Source organism: Pelophylax lessonae (assembly GCF_965119305.1).
Source record: "Pelophylax lessonae genome assembly, chromosome: 9".
Taxonomy (NCBI): Eukaryota; Metazoa; Chordata; class Amphibia; order Anura; family Ranidae; genus Pelophylax; species Pelophylax lessonae.
Window position 1 is genome coordinate 143,373,715 of NC_138776.1, and position 19,142 is coordinate 143,392,856.

A 19,142-nucleotide genomic window follows, 5' to 3' on the forward strand; every position below is an offset into this window, starting at 1 on the left:
TGACGAGCGACATGTTCAGTCGCCCGTCTTCCGGGATCGCGGCATCCGGCCATCGGATTGGCCGGAGCCGCGGTGACGTCACTCCTGCGCACGCGCGCAGGAGCCGACGGTCACGGCACGGGGCTCTGAAGGAACGGCCTGATCAGCCGTTCCTTCAGAGCGCATGCGCCAGTGACGTCACTGGATGCATTAAAGGTAAATATCTCCTAAACCGTACATGTTTAGGAGATATTTACAGTACCTATAGGTAAGCCTTATCATAGGCTTACCTATAGGTACAACTTCCTGAGGAGGGTTTACTTCCTCTTTAAGGCTTCAAAATGGTGTTTTTTGATTACCGAAGTTCGGGTCCCATTGATTTCAATGGGGTTCTGGAATCCGAACCGAACTTTCGGGAAGTTCGGGTGTTCTGGTCGAACCGAACTTTTCAAAAGTTCGATCATCCCTATTCACCACCACACCAGTCATATAATGATGCTATACTAAACTGCACTGGTGACAGCATGTAAAAAAAAAAGTGAAATTATATTTACCTTAGACTATCTACTTTCCAAAAAGGGGTTATTTAGGGGGAATTTTTACTGTCCTGGCAATTTAAGGGCCTCAAGAAATGAGATTGGCCATCAGTTCATCAAGATTGATCAATTAAAAAAAAAAAAATACTTGCAGATGCTATAACTTCCACATAAACCAATTAATATACACTTATTTGGGTTTTATTGGATATTTTTTATAACATGAAGTAGAAATAGTTTTTTTCAAAATTCTTGGTCTTTTTTCATTTAAATTTCAAAAAATAAAAAATCCAGTAGTGAACAAATACCACCAAAAGAAAGCTCTATTTGTATGAAAAAAAGATATAAATTAAATTTGTGTACAGCGTTGCATGACTGCACAATTGCGAGTTAAAGTAGCACAATGCTGAATAGGAAAAAATGGCCTGGTCTTGAAGTGGGTAAAACCTTCCCGTCAAGTGGTTAAGATCCTATTTACACCAGCAAGCTGTGCTGATCGCTGTTTACATTTTTTTTAAACAGAACTTTATTGAAATGTTTTCTGTTCACTGCATTGCTATGAGGTGTTTTACCTTTCAACCTGTTCTGCTTTTCAGCGCACACCACAGCAAAACATTGTAGTGCATCTTTAGGCTCCATTCACATCTATGCATGTTGCTTTTGAGCGTTTCTGCACTTTTTGCTGTGCTTTCAGCGTTCTTTTACCGTGATTTGCATTTTGCAATTGTTATCCTTTTTTTTATTTTTTTTTTTTTTTATTTGTTTTTGGGCAGATATAAAAATCCCAAAATACAAATCATGATAAAATTGCGGTAAAAACGCACTAAATGCTTTTCTGAAGCTTCTCCATTGAAGTCTATAGAATCAAAAAAAGCATTGTTTTGCATTTTAAAAAAAGTCCCTGGCCCTTTCCAAAAAACGCAGAGACACAAAAATGCATTGATGTGAACGTGTTCCATAGGAACCCATTTAAAAAAAAAAAACATGAAAAAATGTAATGGTGTGAATGGAGCCTTATTTTTTTCAATATTTGATGCTCAGGGCAAATAAAAAAGACAGCTCATGGTTAGGGATAGGAGGAAAAGTGATGCCACAAATAAACAAATAAATTAAAATATACGAAGAAGCTGCAAACGTATGTAAATCTTTATGGAGTAAAATTAGAATTCCCTGCCTTGCTTATTTAAATTTCACTTGAGAGGCCGTAGCAGAAAATTGTATGTAAACGATTAAAAGGATGGAAATTAGTTCAGAAATCATTTGCTGTGTACTGTTGAAAACTAATTTACATTTCATCTGTCTGTTGCCGTTCTTACCTTTTGCTCTAAAATGCATCAATATCAGTTCATTAACCTGTGTAGCTACCATGCTAAGACCAGGACTATATGAAAAATATTATTTTCTTGCTACTGGGAAATTTAACCACTTGTTGGCAGCCCTTTTGCTTCTGGAATAAATGTATGTGCTGCTAATTGAAGAGTTTTTAGCAAGTGGTTAAATCCCTTATTAACAAGTGGTTAAAGCTAGGGCTACACAGGATGTTTGAAAAGAAAACTGGGTTTGTATATTCATACTTAACCACTTCAGCTACGGAAGGTTTGCCCCCCTTCATGACCACGCCATTTTTTGTGATACGGCACTGCGTTACTTTAGCTGACAATTGCACAGTCATGCGATGCTGTACCCAAAAAAAATGATTTCCCTTCCCCCCCCCCAAAAAAGCTTTCTTTTGGCGGTATTTGATCACCTCCTGGGGTTTTTATTTTTTGCGCTATGAACAAAAAAAGACTGACAATTTTGAAAAAAAAAACAAAACAATATTTCTCTTTCATTCATTGACGGATACAGCTCCTGATCTTTTTAACCACTGGGTAATACTGCCCCCTACAGGAGTAGGACACTAGGGAGAAAAAACGTCTGGCTACGCCTATGGGCAGTCCCTGGGGGTATACTCCCTCTCTCTGCTATAGGTACTGCCTAGTCAGGAGTAAGGACCTAGTTTTTTTGCTGGGATCTCTGGTCCTGGCATTTTTTTTTTACTTTAGATACATTTTTTTCTCCTGTTTTTTTTTTTTTTTCCCTGTGAGATCTAGAATCAACTGCCAGGCTGGGCAACGGGCTGGATAATCTAGATCCAGTGGTCACCCCAGTCTGGCCAGCGAGCACGCGCAGACCTCAGCTCCGCACTAGTTTGGCCGGGACATAGTCTCACTGGACGTGAGCTGGCCTGCAAGTTAAACACCTTGCGAGGTCACATATGACTGGGTCTTAGCCCAAGTTGCAGTGTTCCTCCTGGCCGACAGCCCCTCCATTTTGATGGAGATGAGGTTCCGTCTGGAGCGGTGCCCGTCTGGTTCCCAGTATGGTAAGTAACTGTCCCCCCTCTCCCCCTGGAGGGTTTTGGGGTGGGCGTGGGCCCCACTATGGGACGGTCGGACCCCCTCCTTCCCCTCCTTCCCATTAAGCCTCATCAGTCTGGTGGTCCCTGTGGGCCATCCAACCCCCCTCCTTCACTTATGCTGGAGCTTTGGGGTGGTCTAGGTCCACCTCCTGGGGTGGGGGCAGGGTGCTGTGCTGGCAATGGGGGCCGAGGAAGTGTGCCGCCGTTGACCGGGCAATCTGGTGGGGGCTCCTGCCAGGGCCCCCCTTCCTGCCTCTGCCGTTTTCTCAGACCTAGGGATCCCTCCTGGGTCCCTGGGAATCTTGTGGTGCCGCGCGGGGCCGCCATTTTGTTGTAGCCTGTGTGCTTAATGCACGGCGGCCATGTTTGTGTAGTCTGGCAGTCATTTTGTGGTGGTTTGCCATTTAAAATAGCTGCTGCCATGACAGTGGAGCCCTATGGGCGGCGATTTCAGCAGTGGGAGCCCCTCCTCATCCCCTGGTGCTGACTCCTGGATCAGTTAATTTCCTCATCACCGCACATGGAGTTTAGATTATCCTGGTGGCTGCAGATGCCTGTTTCTGTGGGGTGGTGAGTCTGATGGGGTCCTCTCCCTCTCTGCTGAGGATTTATTGGTGCTCTTTTACTGGCATCTGGTGGTGCTGCCAGAGTGGAGGGGGTGTCCCTTATCAGTGTTTTACACCTTTTTTGTGGGGTCCCCCTATTGACTTATTGAGTCTTTGGAGCACATTTCCCCACCTGATTCCCTCTCAGAGTCCCTTGAGTCTCTGGTGGAGGTGGTTTTTGGGCGAGGGGCTAGCAAAAAGCGCCCCCCTGCCTTCCCCCGCTTTATCTGTCTCATCAGATCCTGAATCTGATTTGGCGGCCGCAGACGTGGGTCACTCTACTGGGTCTGCGACCATGCACCCTGAGTTCTCAGATAGTGAGGATGATTCCTCCACTCCTGTAGCTGTGCACAAGAAGGGGCTGGTGGAAGCACTGATTGTAACTGTGCGTGAGACCTTAAAAATGGAGGACGCAGCTGAAGGTGCGACGAAGGCACAGATTCCCTTTGGCACTCACAAGCCATCCAGAGCGGCAAAGGTGTTTCCCTTCCCCTCCTATTTTGACAGAATTGTCACTAAAGAGTGGGAAAGACCAAAACATCCCCTTGTGGTCCCTAAGCGATTTGCTATGCGGTACCCCTATGAGGAGTCCCTTCTTAATAAGTGGACTGTTCCACCGGTGGTTTACCCTCCGGTTTCCAGGTTGAACAAGGCACCATGATTCTGGTTCAAGAATCTCTGGCCTTTTAAGGACCGGGATTACAGGAAGGCAGAGGCTGTGGCCTGCAATATGTACACTGTGGCTAGTTCGGCACTGAGGCCGTTATTCACCATTGCTCTGGTGTCGCAAACTCTAACTGAGTGGATTAAGCTTTTACGCCATGACCTGGAGGGGGAGCTGTTCCCCCCTGCCTTTGTTGAGCTGGTGGACCAGTTGGTCCAGAGGCAGCAGTTCATCTATGATGCCTCTTTGGATGTGGCTCCCCTAGTTGCTAGGCTCTCAGTTTCGGCAGTGGTCCTTCAGCGTACTTTTTGGCCTTAAATGCTGGTCTGCGGACCAGACTTCTAAAAAGGCCTTGACTGATCTTGCTTTTTAAGGAGATTGCCTGTTTGGAGCTACCCTGGATGACATAATTAAAGGTCTCACGTGGGGGGGGGGGGGGAGAGTACCTTCCCACCCCTGTGTCATAGACGTGGGCCATCCTTCTCGGGTCAAAAGAAGTTTATTCATCCCTCAGGGGCGACTGACAAGGGATCAAAGCCTTTCAGGGCCTTCTCTTATGGATCCAAGCAAACTTGGTCTTGCAAGGCGAGGGCTGGCTTCTCCAGACCCGCGGACAAGGCTCCTTCATCATGAAGGTGCGCCCTCAGCTGCTTATGGGGTGGGGGGACGTCTTCGCTGGTTTACGGACCCATGGACTTCCCTGGTACAGGAAAGGTGGGTCCACAAAGTCATACGGTCTGGCTACAAGAGTTTCATTCTTACCTTCCGGAAAGGTTCTTTCCTTCCAATTCGCACCTGTCCCCGGGCCTCTTACAGGGTCTTTTTGGGGCAGTGCAAGACCTGTTACTTCAAGGGATGATTGTCTCGGTTCTGACATCGTAACGTTTTCAGTGATTTTACTTAAACCTGTTTAAGGTTCCCAGGAAGGAAGGCAAGGTGCCTCCAGTTCTGGACCTTGAGGCGCTGAACTGCTTTGGTCAGAGTGGAGTCCATTCTCACGGTGTTGGCATCCCTGCCTCAGGGGGATTTTCTTGCCTCTATCGACATCAAGGACGCTTACCTTCACATTCCAATATTTGGTGGTCACCAGCGCCAACCAACATTCATCACTACTAAAAATGCGCGACGAAGATGATCCGCCGCAAAAAAATATCGCAATATATATCGTTGGGAAAAAAATATCGCAATGTGATTTTTTTTCAATATCGTGCAGCCCTAGTTTACAAAAAGTATTACAATTTTGCACTCTTGCTTTTCAAATCTTTATATTTGCTTTCTGCCGCCATGAAAAATAATTAAACTCAGCAGCTACAAATACTGTAGCTGCTGACTTTTAAATATTAGAACTTATCTGTCCATGGTTACCGCAATGTTGGCACCCGAAGCCAATTTTCGTATCCGCTCTCGGGTACTGCCACCACCATTCAGGGTAGGGGAACACGGCAGTGAAGCCTTTCGGCTTCACAGCTGGTTCCCTACTGCGCATGCACGAAGCTTGTTGCGCTTTGTAATTGGCAAGGTGGAGGAGGAAGAAGGAGGGGGGGGGGGACTTCCGAGGGACATCGCCACGGCGCTGTGTCCCGGAGGTGGGGAAGAGTACCTGTTTAAAACAGGTACCCGTTCCCTCCTCCCCCCTGAAAGGTGGCAAATGTGGCACTGGAGGGGGGAGAAAGAATTTAAGCGTAAGTTCCAGTTTTGCATGAGTATGACATTGCAGCTTGAGTGTCAGGATTCAAAGTTCACCCTGAAATATGAGTTGCCTGGACTTACATACTGTCTTCTAACTCCAGTGTACAAAAGTGTCCTTCCTTTGTTATAACTGTGGTGTCTGTTATTTCACACTCTTGTGCATGCTTATTATTGATAAGAGGGGGGCAGTGTCTGAGGCCTGGCAGTTGATATACAATAGCTGTCAGACTTCAAATGATCTGAAATCCCTGGAGCTTAAAGCGAAATTAAACTCTCCTATCTTTTACAGCCAAGAAGGCTACCATCTTGGCCTATGTTTGATCTGCAGGTGCCATGGTGTTGCACATGTGATCAGTTATGACACCAGCCATTAGGCGGCTTTACAGTTTGGTTGAGAGCATAAACAATTGTGACAGTTCTCATTCCTGGCATAGCATGTAATTGTTTTTAGAAACCGTGAAATCAGTGGGTTTAGTTCTGGTTTAGGTTGGGTTGGAGTTTGTTTGGAGGCATCGGGTTCAGACAAAGTTAGTGCAGCTAAATAAGAGACAAGTCTAAAGTTTTTATGAGTAAGATATTTCTGATTGTGGCCAATAGAGTAGTAAGCATAAGTAATATGTATCTGGCTGTGGCCAATAGAGTAGTAAGCATAAGTAAGATGTGTCTGGCTGTGGCCAATTGGGTAGAAGGCATATCAGAAGAAGGTAGATAAACGAAGATACAGCATACATTGCATTACATAAATAATTTTTTTGTGATTCATTCCTGATCATTTTATTTCAGTAATTACTGGGCAACATCGAAATGGCGTAATTTCTGCACGGACGCGCATTGAATTGTTAGCGGAGACATTCCGGAAGAAGCAGCCTTTCACCCACTTTCTGTCATTTGCACTTAATCAGCCAGAGATTCAGGAGAGGTTCCTTCAGTTCAAAGAAGAGGTCCTGGCTAAGTGCTCAAAGGTAAAACATTAATGTGTAAGTTCTAATACTTCTGAATACTACTATCACTGGTATAAATCTTAATGCATTGTAACTAATACATCTACCTGTCATGTGTACTGCCATCTGTTAAATTACCTTTTCCCCTATACTTGGGAATAAAAAGCCTTTGCTTTTTTGTAAAAAACCTTGCTGTATGGAATAAAAAACCCAACATACTGCACTGCATGTAGTCAATATGCATATACAGTGCTTTGCGAAAGTATTCGGCCCCCTTGAACTTTTCGACCTTTTGCCACATTTCAGGCTTCAAACATAAAGATATAAAAATGTAATTTTTTGTGAAGAATCAACAAGTGGGACACAATTATGAAGTGGAACGAAATTTATTGGATATTTAAAATTTTTTTAACAAATAAAAAACTGAAAAATTGGGTGTGCAAAATTATTCAGCCCCCTTAAGTTAATTCTTTGTATCGCCACCTTTTGCTGTGATTACAGCTGTAAGTCGCTTGGGGTATGTCTCTATCAGTTTTGCACATTGAGAGACTGAAATTTTTGCCCATTCCTCCTTGCAAAACAGCTTGAGCTCAGTGAGGTTGGATGGAGAGCGTTTGTGAACAGCAGTTTTCAGTTCTTTCCACAGATTCTCGATTGGATTCAGGTCTCGACTTTGACTTGGCCATTCTAACACCTGGATATGTTTATTTGTGAACCATTCCATTGTAGATTTTGCTTTATGTTTTGGATCATTGTCTTGTTGGAAGACAAATCTCCATCCGAGTCTCAGGTCTTCTGCAGACTCCATCAGGTTTTCTTCCAGAATGGTCCTGTATTTGGCTCCATCCATATTCCCATCAATTTTAACCATCTTCCCTGTCCCTGCTGAAGAAAAGCAGGCCCAAACCATGATGCTGCCACCACCATGTTTGACAATGGAGATGGTGTGTTCAGGGTGATGAGCTGTGCTTATTTTACGCCAAACATAACGTTTTGCATTGTTGCCAAAAAGTTTGATTTTGGTTTCATCTGACCAGAGCACCTTCTTCCACATGTTTGGTGTGTCTCCCAGGTGGCTTGTGGCAAACTTTAAACGACACTTTTTATGGATATCTTTAAGAAATGGCTTTCTTCTTGCCACTCTTCCATAAAGGCCAGATTTGTGCAGTATAGGACTGATTGTTGTCCTATGGACAGAGTCTCCCACCTCAGCTGTAGATCTCTGCAGTTCATCCAGAGTGATCATGGGCCTCTTGGCTGCATCTCTGATCAGTTTTCTCCTTGTATGAGCTGAAAGTTTAGAGGGACGGCCAGGTCTTCGTAGATTTGCAGTGGTCTGATACTCCTTCCATTTCAATATTATCGCTTGCACAGTGCTCCTTGGGATGTTTAAAGCTTGGGAAATATTTTGTATCCAAATCCGGCTTTAAACTTCTCCACAACAGTATCTCGGACCTGCCTGGTGTGTTCCTTGTTCTTCATGATGCTCTCTGCGCTTTAAACTGACCTCTGAGACTATCACAGTGCAGGTGCATTTATACGGAGACTTGATTACACACAGGTGGATTCTATTTATCATCATAAGTCATTTAGGTCAACATTGGATCATTCAGAGATCCTCACTGAACTTCTGGAGAGAGTTTGCTGCACTGAAAGTAAAGGGGCTGAATAATTTTGCACGCCCAATTTTTCCAGCTTTTTATTTGTTAACAAAGTTTGAAATATCCAATAAATTCCGTTCCACTTCATGATTGTGTCTCACTTGTTGTTGATTCTTCACAAAAAATTACAGTTTTATATCTTTATGTTTGAAGCCTGAAATGTGGCAAAAGGTCGCAAAGTTCAAGGGGGCCGAATACTTTAGCAAGACACTGTACCTAGAGGTTGCAGTTTTTGCTGGTAGTTTATAATGACTCTATATATTATTTTGATTGTATATGATGACTAAATATTAGAGTTTGCAGGTTAATATAATTGTATCAGTTTTTTTTAGGTTCCTATTTTTTTTTCCTATAGTGAAATTACATAGGTAGGTGATTAATTGGCATTGAACTCTTTCAGGAGTTGGACACATTGAGATGTTCTCTTTGTTTTACTAAGCTTCAGTAAAGTAACCATAGTGTTGGACCGTGTCTACTAACCAAATTGTTTAAAAAAAGCACACTGCCAAGACGTCACACAGCCCTCTGCCATCTGAGCTGCTTAAAAAATCGCGGGGTTTGGGAGCTACACTGTCTATGAAGAGTTTTCACTCTCTTGAATGTTTTTATGTTTTATTGAAGCAAAGTGGATTCAATTTTTACACCTGAATTACAGAAATATACAAGCTTAAAGTAGAGTGAAGAGGAATTAGAAGCCCCCTGTCATGTTTTTTTTGCTGTATGTGGCCCCGATAGGGAGAGTCACCCTCTCTTTTTGTTCTGTTTACCACTCTAACCGGGGATTTTCAATGGGAACACTTGTTCTGGGTATAACAGTGTAAAACTACCAGCGCAAAAATGGTAAATAGAAATACAATCGTGCAATAAAAGAATCGTGCGATAAAATAATCGCAGTGCAACAAAATCTTACAGTGTCCGGCTGCTAACACAAAACGGTGTTATTCACTCCAAAAAACAAAACTAAAACCATATACAGTGCTGCGCTAGAAAAAGTATATATAACATATGATTAGAAATATATAATTTATAAAAGTGTTTTTAATGTCCAAAAAAATATTGTATACAGGTGCTTCCAATGTCCACAGATAGTGATATCTTAATAACAGTGACTCATAGAAAACAATCTTCTGTGATGACAGGCATAAGAGAGAAAAAGCAAAGCAGATCTAATGCTCTACTGTGGAAGTCAGTGTCTAATTGACAATGACGTAACGCGTATAGGGGGCAGAGCCCATGCTGCCGGACACTGCATCCTCTCAGCTGTGTGGAGCTGTTATCATATATGCACTTATCCAAGTGTCTGTTTGTGAGTACCTTATTTTAATAAACTCCCTGTTGATTCACCCATACGGAGAGCATTAGATCTGCTTTGCTTTTTCCCTCTTATGCCTGTCATCTGCTTCTGATGAGAGTGGAACTTATTTTAGGAATCTCTATGTGTGTCCTATTGAAGATCCTCTACACCATCCTGTGACCCCGGTGGGGTAAAGCTGTATCTGACCTAGGTTGATTCTTGGGTCAGTGTGTAAGGTGAGAGGCTTTTGATTTCTGGTGGTGGTGAAGTGGAGCACATCACGGATTGCTTTTGCGGGGATTGCAGAAGATTGCTTTCTATGAGTCACTGTTATTAAGATATCACTATCTGTGGACACTGGAAGCACCTGTATACAATATTTTTTTGGACACTAAAAAAAAACACTTATTCTGGGTACCCTGATGATAAGCAGGGATTCCCTCATGTTGGAGGAATTTCCTCTCATTTCCTGTTTTGGCTATGGGACAGGAATGGAAGGTAAAGCTTATCAATGGGACTTAGATGGCAAAAAAAAAAAAACCTTACAGGAGTGGTACCCTCCCATACTTTATCAAAAATGAAAAAAAAAAAAAAGTTGATCTAATCAGTTTTCTGCTGCTTCTTTATTGGCCAGTCAACAGGAAGTGAGGAAATGACACAACTGTATTCCTTAAAGTGGTTGTTAAACCACTATCTGATCTTTATACCACCCCCTCTGTGTCCTAGTGCCTATGCTTTTATAAAAAAAATAAGATTTCTACCCGTTTTCACAGCGCCTCCCAGCACTCACGTGACTCCGGGCTGACATCTCCAGCGGGCGGGTCCGAGAACTCACGCTCACGTCAGCCTGGGAGGCGAGGAGAGACACCAGAGTCACGTGGGCGCTGGGAGGCGCTGTGAAAACAGGTGGAAATCAGCTTTTTTTTAATAAAGCACAGGCACTGGGACACAGGTTGTTATCTAACAGAGGGGATGGTATAAAGATCAGATAGTTTTGTAGCAGCAGGGAGGGGAGCAGAGCGGCACTAGTGAGAGCTGGCCGGCAGAAAGGGGGGAGGATGACAGAGGGAAACACAGGAGAGCTGCAGATAGCAGGGGCTAACGGAGCCACGTAAACTGACCACAGTGTCATGGCTCAGCAGCAGGGGGGAGGGCAAAACCAGACAGGATCAGCCACAAACACTTTAACTAACACATAGAAAGTGTTGTCACCTGCCTGGCTGTGCTGTGTGGCAGGGCTGTGTAAATCTCAAAACTAAAAAGTGTCACCACCTACCGCTGTCTGACTTAGAGACCCGGTTGCCAGACCATTATTTTCATTTCTTCTATGCATTTTACTCATGTTGTTTATCTGTAAAGTATACCTTGTATAGACATCCAAGTTATTAAAACTGTGGTTGGGTTCCACCATCTTGGATGGCAGCCCCTGCTGTCATTTAGGTTACATGCTATAGTATTCCTCTTCGCTGCTCCCTTGAGAGCCACATAAATGGTTATATGTAGGGGTGGGGGGAGGGAAGGGAGAGCCAGAGATTCTGGATCAGCACAGAGAGTAATTAGAGATGCTCCCAGAAGAGGCGAGAGCTATGACCATGCAAGGGGGAAGGATTCATTCTGGAGTAGTCAAATTTTCTAGCAAGTTCACGTTGCAAAATGCATAAAGAAATCATTTATGGAAGTGAAAAACACTGCGAGTGAGCACTTGATTTTTCTGTGCCTTTTACTTTCCATTTTTTTGTTGGCGACAGGGTCTCTTCAAACCTTGATCATAGATCTTTGATAAGCACTGTAACTGAACCGCAACCCACACTGTACTTGTGGACTTCCATCAGTATATAACTTCCTCTCAGTCGTGAACATAGATAGCAGATTTTCCAGCCCCCCCCATACAAAGCTAGCCGACAACTTAGCTTGTACTGGAATCTTCTACTTTATTGTACAGTTTCACACTCAAATTTATACACACATGAGCACATCCCCCTCCTGATCAGATTACCACACACAGGTCAGGGGTTGCCTGATTACATTATCATATGCAGATGAAATTGTATACAGAAATAGAATTAACCTAAACTAATTATCTAGCCATCTGGACAGACACAATATGTGAGTTCATGAACAATTAACAATGGGACAGACAGGCTTAACAGAATCCACATCACACCTCAGTACACAAACAATAGGGAGAGCCTGTCTTTGACATTGAAGTACAATATACATTAGCATAAGTGTAAACACAGACCCCATTTGAAGCAATACAAACCATTAAGTCTTTCACTCCCAGTGACGGTGAGTACCATCACATATCTTCCCCCCCAAAGGTAGACCAACCAGGTACCAGACCTCCAATCGGTCTGTGCCTGAGTTAGTCGGGTAACAATTCCCAAAGAGTCAATCCATCATGGTAGCTTCCTTGACAAAGTTCCACATAGTTTGTAAATTTGTCCCGGCAGGGCGCATGGAACTCTCATAGCTGATCAGTCTGTGGAAGTCTGGTTTGGGCAGGCCAGACTGGGCTTCTTGGTCACCCTGTGTCCCTAATTGACTGGGGGGCTGAGAGAGGAATTTTCCAACCTCTCTAAGTTAAGCTGTGTTCCATGGGCCCCCCAAACCAAAGTGACTCCCGTCACAAGCACGCTTGCATGTGCTAATTTTATCTTGGCCCGTTGAGCTCTGTAAACATGAGGTTTTTGGCTGCAGGTGGAAAGGAGACAGAGGAAAACATAAAAAAGGAGCATAGAGCTCCACCTGCTGGCTGACTGAATGACAACATAATTTTGAAATGCTTTATTTCATATTTACTTGAGTGAAAAACATGTTTCAGATGTTTTCTTTAGTCCTGGCCATAATACAGAAAAGAAGAAAGTAGAACCAAAACCACTATACAGAGTTGGTCATCATTGAACTCATTCGGCGCTGTCACTATAATGGAGTAAAACAATTTAGCATTTTCTGTTCTCAGGGCTGGAATGTAATGTGTTGTGTTTGATAGGCAAAATAATGCAATCAGAGCAAACAGATTCAAATGATATTTAAGGAATAATATTGCAGGAAGACATATGTCTCGTATCCTGTTTTGTGAGGGGAAATGGCAGATGGGTACATGGGAGAGAGAGCAAGAAAGAGTAATTTTGTCTAAAGCTTGCTGCATAACAGTTCAGCCGAATCAATTTATATCAACAGCATATGTCCGTCACTTGTTTATCTTCTAGACATGGCAAAAGATCAGGATTATGTTTCCTCGGATTTGGTATATTTTTTGGGATTTTCAGGAAAAGCCAGTTGCATAAATTGTAGATGTGTTGTTGATTACTTCTTAGTAAAGGATAGAGATTTTTTTTTTTAATAGTTTTTTTTTTCTCCAATCATTTTAATTTGAGATGAGGGCAAATATCTAGTTTTACAATCCTCTTTATGGAATTTTACTCAGACAGTCATTGAATATCTGCACCAAACACTGCTCTCCCAGCCACTTTTACGTGTGCCAACTAATTTGAAAAATATATCTATTGAACTTGAATGAGGAATTCTTCCAAACACCCAGAAGAGGCAGTACATGTTACAGGTGGACTGGAGGTGGATCGCGCCTGTTGTGGTACTACTGCTATTAAAGAGAATTTCCATGGTCGGAAGCTTCCTCTTGACTTAAAGTGTTTGTTACCCCAACACTTCATATTCCTGATATGTGCCTGCTGTACCATGTACTTGTATGAGAAAGTATCCCGTTCTCTTTGTATTGCTTCCTTTATGTGAAATCCCTGCTGTTTCTCTGCTTTCCTATTGAAAAATGACCACACTAAGCAGGAAAACACAGAGTGGTCAGTTCTCTATCTATTCTGGGAACTCTGTGTAACCCCAATGATCAGACTTGTTCTGACATGCCCCCCCTGCACAGCCATTCATTGGGAAGCTCAGTGTGCTGCTCCTTCTCCTCCCCCAAGCTGTTATGCAGCTGAGAACAGCGAGAATGTGATCACTAAAAAAGGGAAACATTTATTTATAATGCTTTTTTATACACAAATGTTTTGCCTTTCATTCTATGCTTCCTGTTCAGTTCTGTTTTAAACTGAATGGGTTGTTTTACAAGGAGGTAATTTACAATTACTTTAAAGAGAAATTCCATGACACACCAGAAGCCTTGACCTAACCCCTTCATGCCTACAAACTGTAGATTGATTTTCCCTTGCATGACGCTCAATGCAGATGAAATCCCAGTCTATGTTCCAACTTTGAATAAGCCCATACTGTGCTTGCACTGTTACTGACAGCAACGCAGGCAGACTAGCAATCAGGAATCAATTTGCTTCATTCTTAGTCATGTGATCACCATGTCCACTTTGACATAGTGATCTCACTGTGCACATATAAAGAAATACTTTTCTTAACCACTTCAATACTGGTCCAATTCAGTCACTTCTCACATACATGTAAAAATCTTCTTTTTTTTTTTTGCTAGAAAATGAATTTAGATCCCCAACATTATATATATATATATATATATATATATTTGTTTTGCGTCCACCCGTGGAATGGCGCCAAACAGGTTACCAGTTTAGAGATACACAGAAGGTCTGGTGCTAGAATTCTTGCTCTTGCTCTGAGGTTTGTGACAATACCTCACAAGTGTGGTGCGATCAACTTTTAGGCTTCATTCACATGTCAACGTAGCGACCGGGGGACTCTGATGTTAGGATTGCTGCTTTTTTCTTCCCAGTCCTGCCTCTGCCAATACTAGGAGGTCAACAAGTAGGATATTCATGTATTTTACATTAAAGCAAATGCAGTAGGAGAATGGAAACTGCATGGAGTAGAGGATCACAGGCTCACTAAGCTGACTTGGGGTCCTTTCACACAGGTGGACCGTTCAAATCCATCTGCCAGTTTTTTTGGCGGATCTGAACGGTCACCCCATGCATCTCTATGGGGCATCGGATGTCAGCGGAGACATGTCCGCTGACATCCGATCCGTCAAATCTGGATGGATGGAAACCCTATTTTCCTTACGTCCAGCGGATCGGATGGGATCGGATGAGAACGGACAGACAGTCCGTTCCCATCCGATTCCCCCATAGAGAAGAATGGGGACCTGACAGCTCTGTCTCCGCACACAGCACGGAGACACTGCTGTCATCCTTCTGTTTAGTGGGGGATCGGCGGAACGATCCCCCGCTGAGATAAACGGAGTCCGCCTGACGGACTCCCTGTGTGAAAGAGCCCTTAGGGTGGTGAGGTGTCAATCCAGTGCATGAATCAGGCCACTAGAGCCCATCTTAAAAGGAATATCAGTTTTGAGTTGATTGACTCTTTAATGGCCCATACACACGAACCGCAAAACGTATGATGGATCAACCATTTTTTTTGATTGCTAGATTAAAAAAAAGAGTTTACTAAAGTGATTGAAATTCTCGTACGACATAATAAAAAATTGGAAGTGATGTCATGTGTTGTAGTGTATTTGTATTGTATTTTCGAACTACAACTGTACTGATTAAATAAAAACTGTACGATCTGCCGAGGAACATTTTTCTGCTTTTCCCATTGGATAATTGCAGATGAACTGTTGAGATTGTCTCTCGAAAGCTGTGCACTGATGATCAGATTATCGTACGGTCGTTTCGAAATTGTTATTTTTCGTCCGATTTTCGAATCTTGTGTACCGGCTATAACGTTGTTTAGGTTCATAAGAAACCTCTAAATGACCCTTAAAAGTTATGAAGTTGGCAGCCTGCAATCTCAGATTTTACCTGATGTGTAAACTGCAAATGAATTGTAGAGCACGCCTTTTTCATATAATGGATATATATATTAGAAATGATCTCCCATGGTTCCCCTGAAGTGTTTATGGCCAAAAATACTGTGTGCCCTTTTTCAAATAGGGTATGTGGTACGACACTGTGGTTAGAGTAAGGATGGATAATGCACACCATTGGTACATTTCATTGCCTGCAATTATATGGCTTTGCCCTTTTTATGCTTCCCATATCACAATTTTAATGGTATCCAAGACATTAGTATTTTACATGCTGAGTGAATTATTGTGACTTGCTAGGTCTATGCATTTAGCTTGTGACATCGTTAAAGCTGTTTAAAGTAGCTATATACTTAAAGTAGAGCTGCACGATTAATCGTATGAAAATCGCGATCTCGATTCACCCCCCCCTGACGATCTGAACCTGAGATATGCTCGATTCTTTGCATAGCTGAATAGCAGAGAGAACAGCTGTGGAAAAAAAAAAAAAAAAAAAAAAAGCCTCCTGCAAACTGCTATCAGCAAAGTCTCCCAGTAACTATAAACAAAAATGATTACATTTGTATCTTTTCCTTCCCTCTGCCAGGGAGAAAGGAAGTTTAACCTCTTAAAGACTGGACCTTTTTCTGACAATTGTTGCTTGCAAGTTAAAATCATTTTTTTTTGCTAGAAAAGTACTTAGAACCCCCAAACATTTTATATATTTTTTTTAGCAGAGACCCTACACAATAAAATGGCGATTGTTGTAATATTTTATGTCACACTGTATTTGCGCAGCAGTCTTTCAAACGCAATTAATAGACTTTAATGAATAAAAAAAAAAAAAAACGTAACAGTAGAGTTATCCCAATTTTTTTTTGTTACACAGAGAATCGTGAGAGAATCGTGATCTTTATTCCAAGCTAAAAAATCGTGATTCTCATTTTGGCCAGAATCGTGCAGCTCTAACTTAAAGGTGAAAGCTAGTTGTATGCTTAAAGGTGAAATGAAGTTATATGCGTAAAGGTGAAAAGTGCATCTTACCACGTGTAAACCCATTTACACTTTCTCATCTAATGTGTAATCAACACGTTTCCCATCATTGTGTATAAGCACATCTGTCTGCTTTGCTAACATTAACTAAAGCCCCCAGGTTTATAAGCTACTTGCAAGCTGCAAATGAGGTACTTGAGATTGTGAACATGTTTTAGATTTTTACCCATTTTTGTTTTCTGCAACCTTAAGCAGTATCAAACTCAAAAGTAAACATTTTTTTATTTTGCAGCTTACCAATTCTTAGATGTGATGCATGCATTTGTTTTCTTTTTTAGGCTTTTTTTCTTCCATTTTGCCAATAAGTCTATTGTTTTTTCAACAAAAAAGCAGTTAGAGGCATGGGAGGCAGAGTATGAGACAGACCATATTAACCACTTTACTACCAGTCACGTAACCTCTACGTCGGCTGACTTTGAGTGGTTATACCGGGATGATGCCTCTAGCTAGAGGCATCATCCCGGTACCGTTGTTTGAAGCCGACGGTCGGCTTTCCGTCGGTAACGATCGATGCGGCTCGGGAGCCGCTCGATCGTTACCCGGGGGGGCGGGAGGGGACGTCCCCCCCCTCCCGCCGCCTTCCGCGGCTTTGCTCGGGGCTACCGTCCCACCGGGAGCCCCGAGCACCCAGCCGGCACGTCCGCCGGCTGGATGGAGTCCCGATGAATGCCGGAAACGGCATCGATCGGGTCTCCGATGACGTAACCCGGAGGCGGCGTCCATGACGTCACGTCCGGGTTACTGTGCTGCAAAAGGCGGCAGATTTGAAAAACGGCTGTATGCAAAAATGCCGTTTTCGGCGTTTTGCATACAGGGAAGTGTAGTGGAGGGGTCTAGGGTCTTTTAGACCCTCGATCCCTCCATAAAGAGTACCTGTCACGACATATTGCTGTCACCAGGGATGTTTACATTGCTTGTGACAGCAATAAAAGTGATCAGATTTTTTTTTTTTTAAAAAACCTGTAATAAAGTTTAAAAAAAAAGAAAAAATAAATAGGAAAAAAAAAAAAAAAAAATTTAGCCGTCCCCGTCACCGTTAGCTCGCGCACAAAAAAAAACGTATACGCAAGTCGAGCCGCAAATGAAATCGCTGTTCAAACCACACATGTGAGGTATCGCCGCGATCGCCAGAGCGTGGGCAATAATTAAAAAAAAAGAGCTACACTCTAACTCTAAACTGGTAACCGTTAAATAAATTTAAAGCGTCGCAGATTGAGATCTCTATTGACCGTAGTTTGTCGCCATCCCACGGGGGGGCGCAATTTTAAACCGTAACATGTTTGGTATCTATTTACTCGGCGTGACATCATCTTTCACAATATACAAAAAAAATGGGCTAACTTTACTGTTTAGTATTTTTTAAATGCAGTGAAATGTGATTTTTCAAATTTTTTCCAAAAAAATGGCGTTTTAAAGACCGCTGCGCAAATACCGCGTGACAAAAAATTTTGCAATGACCGACATTTTATTCTCCAGAGTCTTTGCTAAAAAAATATATATAATGTTTGGGGGTTCTAAGTAGTTTTCTAGGAAAAAATACTGGTTTTAACTTGTGAACAAAAAGTGTCCGAAATAGGGCTGGGGCTAAAGTGGTTAAACTAGCAGTGGGTCTAAAATGATCAGCTTTTATTTACTCATGTAAAATCTTTATCCCAAAGGGAAAAAATGTTTGCTTTAAAGTAATTGTAAAGTCTCTTTTTTTTTTTTTTTATTAAAATAACAAACATGGTATACTTATCTACCCTGTGCAGTTGGTTTTGCACAGAGCAGCCCGGATCCTCTTCTTCTCAGGTCCCTCTATGCAGCTCCTGGCCCCTCCCTCCTGTTAAGTGCCCCCACAGCAAGCAGCTTGCTATGGGGGCACCCGAGCTGAGATCCAGCTCTGTGTGTCCATTCAGATACGGAGCTGCCGTTCAGCCCTGACCTTCTGTCTCCTGATTGGCTAACTGAGTTTGGTTGACAGCAGCAGGAGCCAATGTTGCCGTTGCTGTGTCTCAACCAATCAGGACAGAGAGTCCCGGATGGCTGGAGCCCTCGTGGACGTCGCTCGATAGAGATGGGGCTCAGGTAAGTATTAGGGGGGCTGCTTAACACAGGAGGCTTTTTAACTTAATGCATTGATGAAAAAAAACATTCTGAGTTTACAACCCATTTAACTGATTGTAAAGTATTAGCCTTAGTTTGTTAGTGTATTTAAATCTGCTAGTACTCCCCCCCCCCCCCCCCCCCAGACTGACAATGCTGCTGTCTAAAGATGCCCCCTGTGCTCTTTCATCCAGAATGGGGGCACTGAAATACAATAGGTGTGGTACTGGCCATATCACCAGGGGAAAAAAAACACCACATCTAATGATTGGTAAGCTGCCACAGTATAAAGTACAATTTGGTTTTGGGTTTATTACCACCTTAAACAGTTGTGGACACTTGACTTGCTACTCATGCCAAAAAAAATCTAAGTAGGGTACGCAGGACATGTGTAGTACAGTCTGTCTATCTGCCCCACTGCTACTCCCCCCCCCCCCCCCGCATTTTCCCGCAATTCCCAGTTGTCAAAAGCTGTATTAGCTGCTGCTGTAAAACGCAGTGTACAT

At 42.8% G+C, this 19,142-nt stretch overlaps 1 protein-coding gene across 1 annotated transcript in view; it reads left to right on the forward strand.

Annotated features, from left to right (window-relative positions):
• The window catches only part of ASCC1 (activating signal cointegrator 1 complex subunit 1), a 409,565-nt gene that overhangs the window by 51,578 nt on the left and 338,845 nt on the right, over nt 1-19,142 (forward strand). Inside the window, exon 5 of the mRNA XM_082268081.1 lies at nt 6,658-6,836. Within this exon, the coding sequence (XP_082124207.1) occupies nt 6,658-6,836 (179 nt within the window). The remainder of the gene's footprint in view (nt 1-6,657; nt 6,837-19,142) is intronic.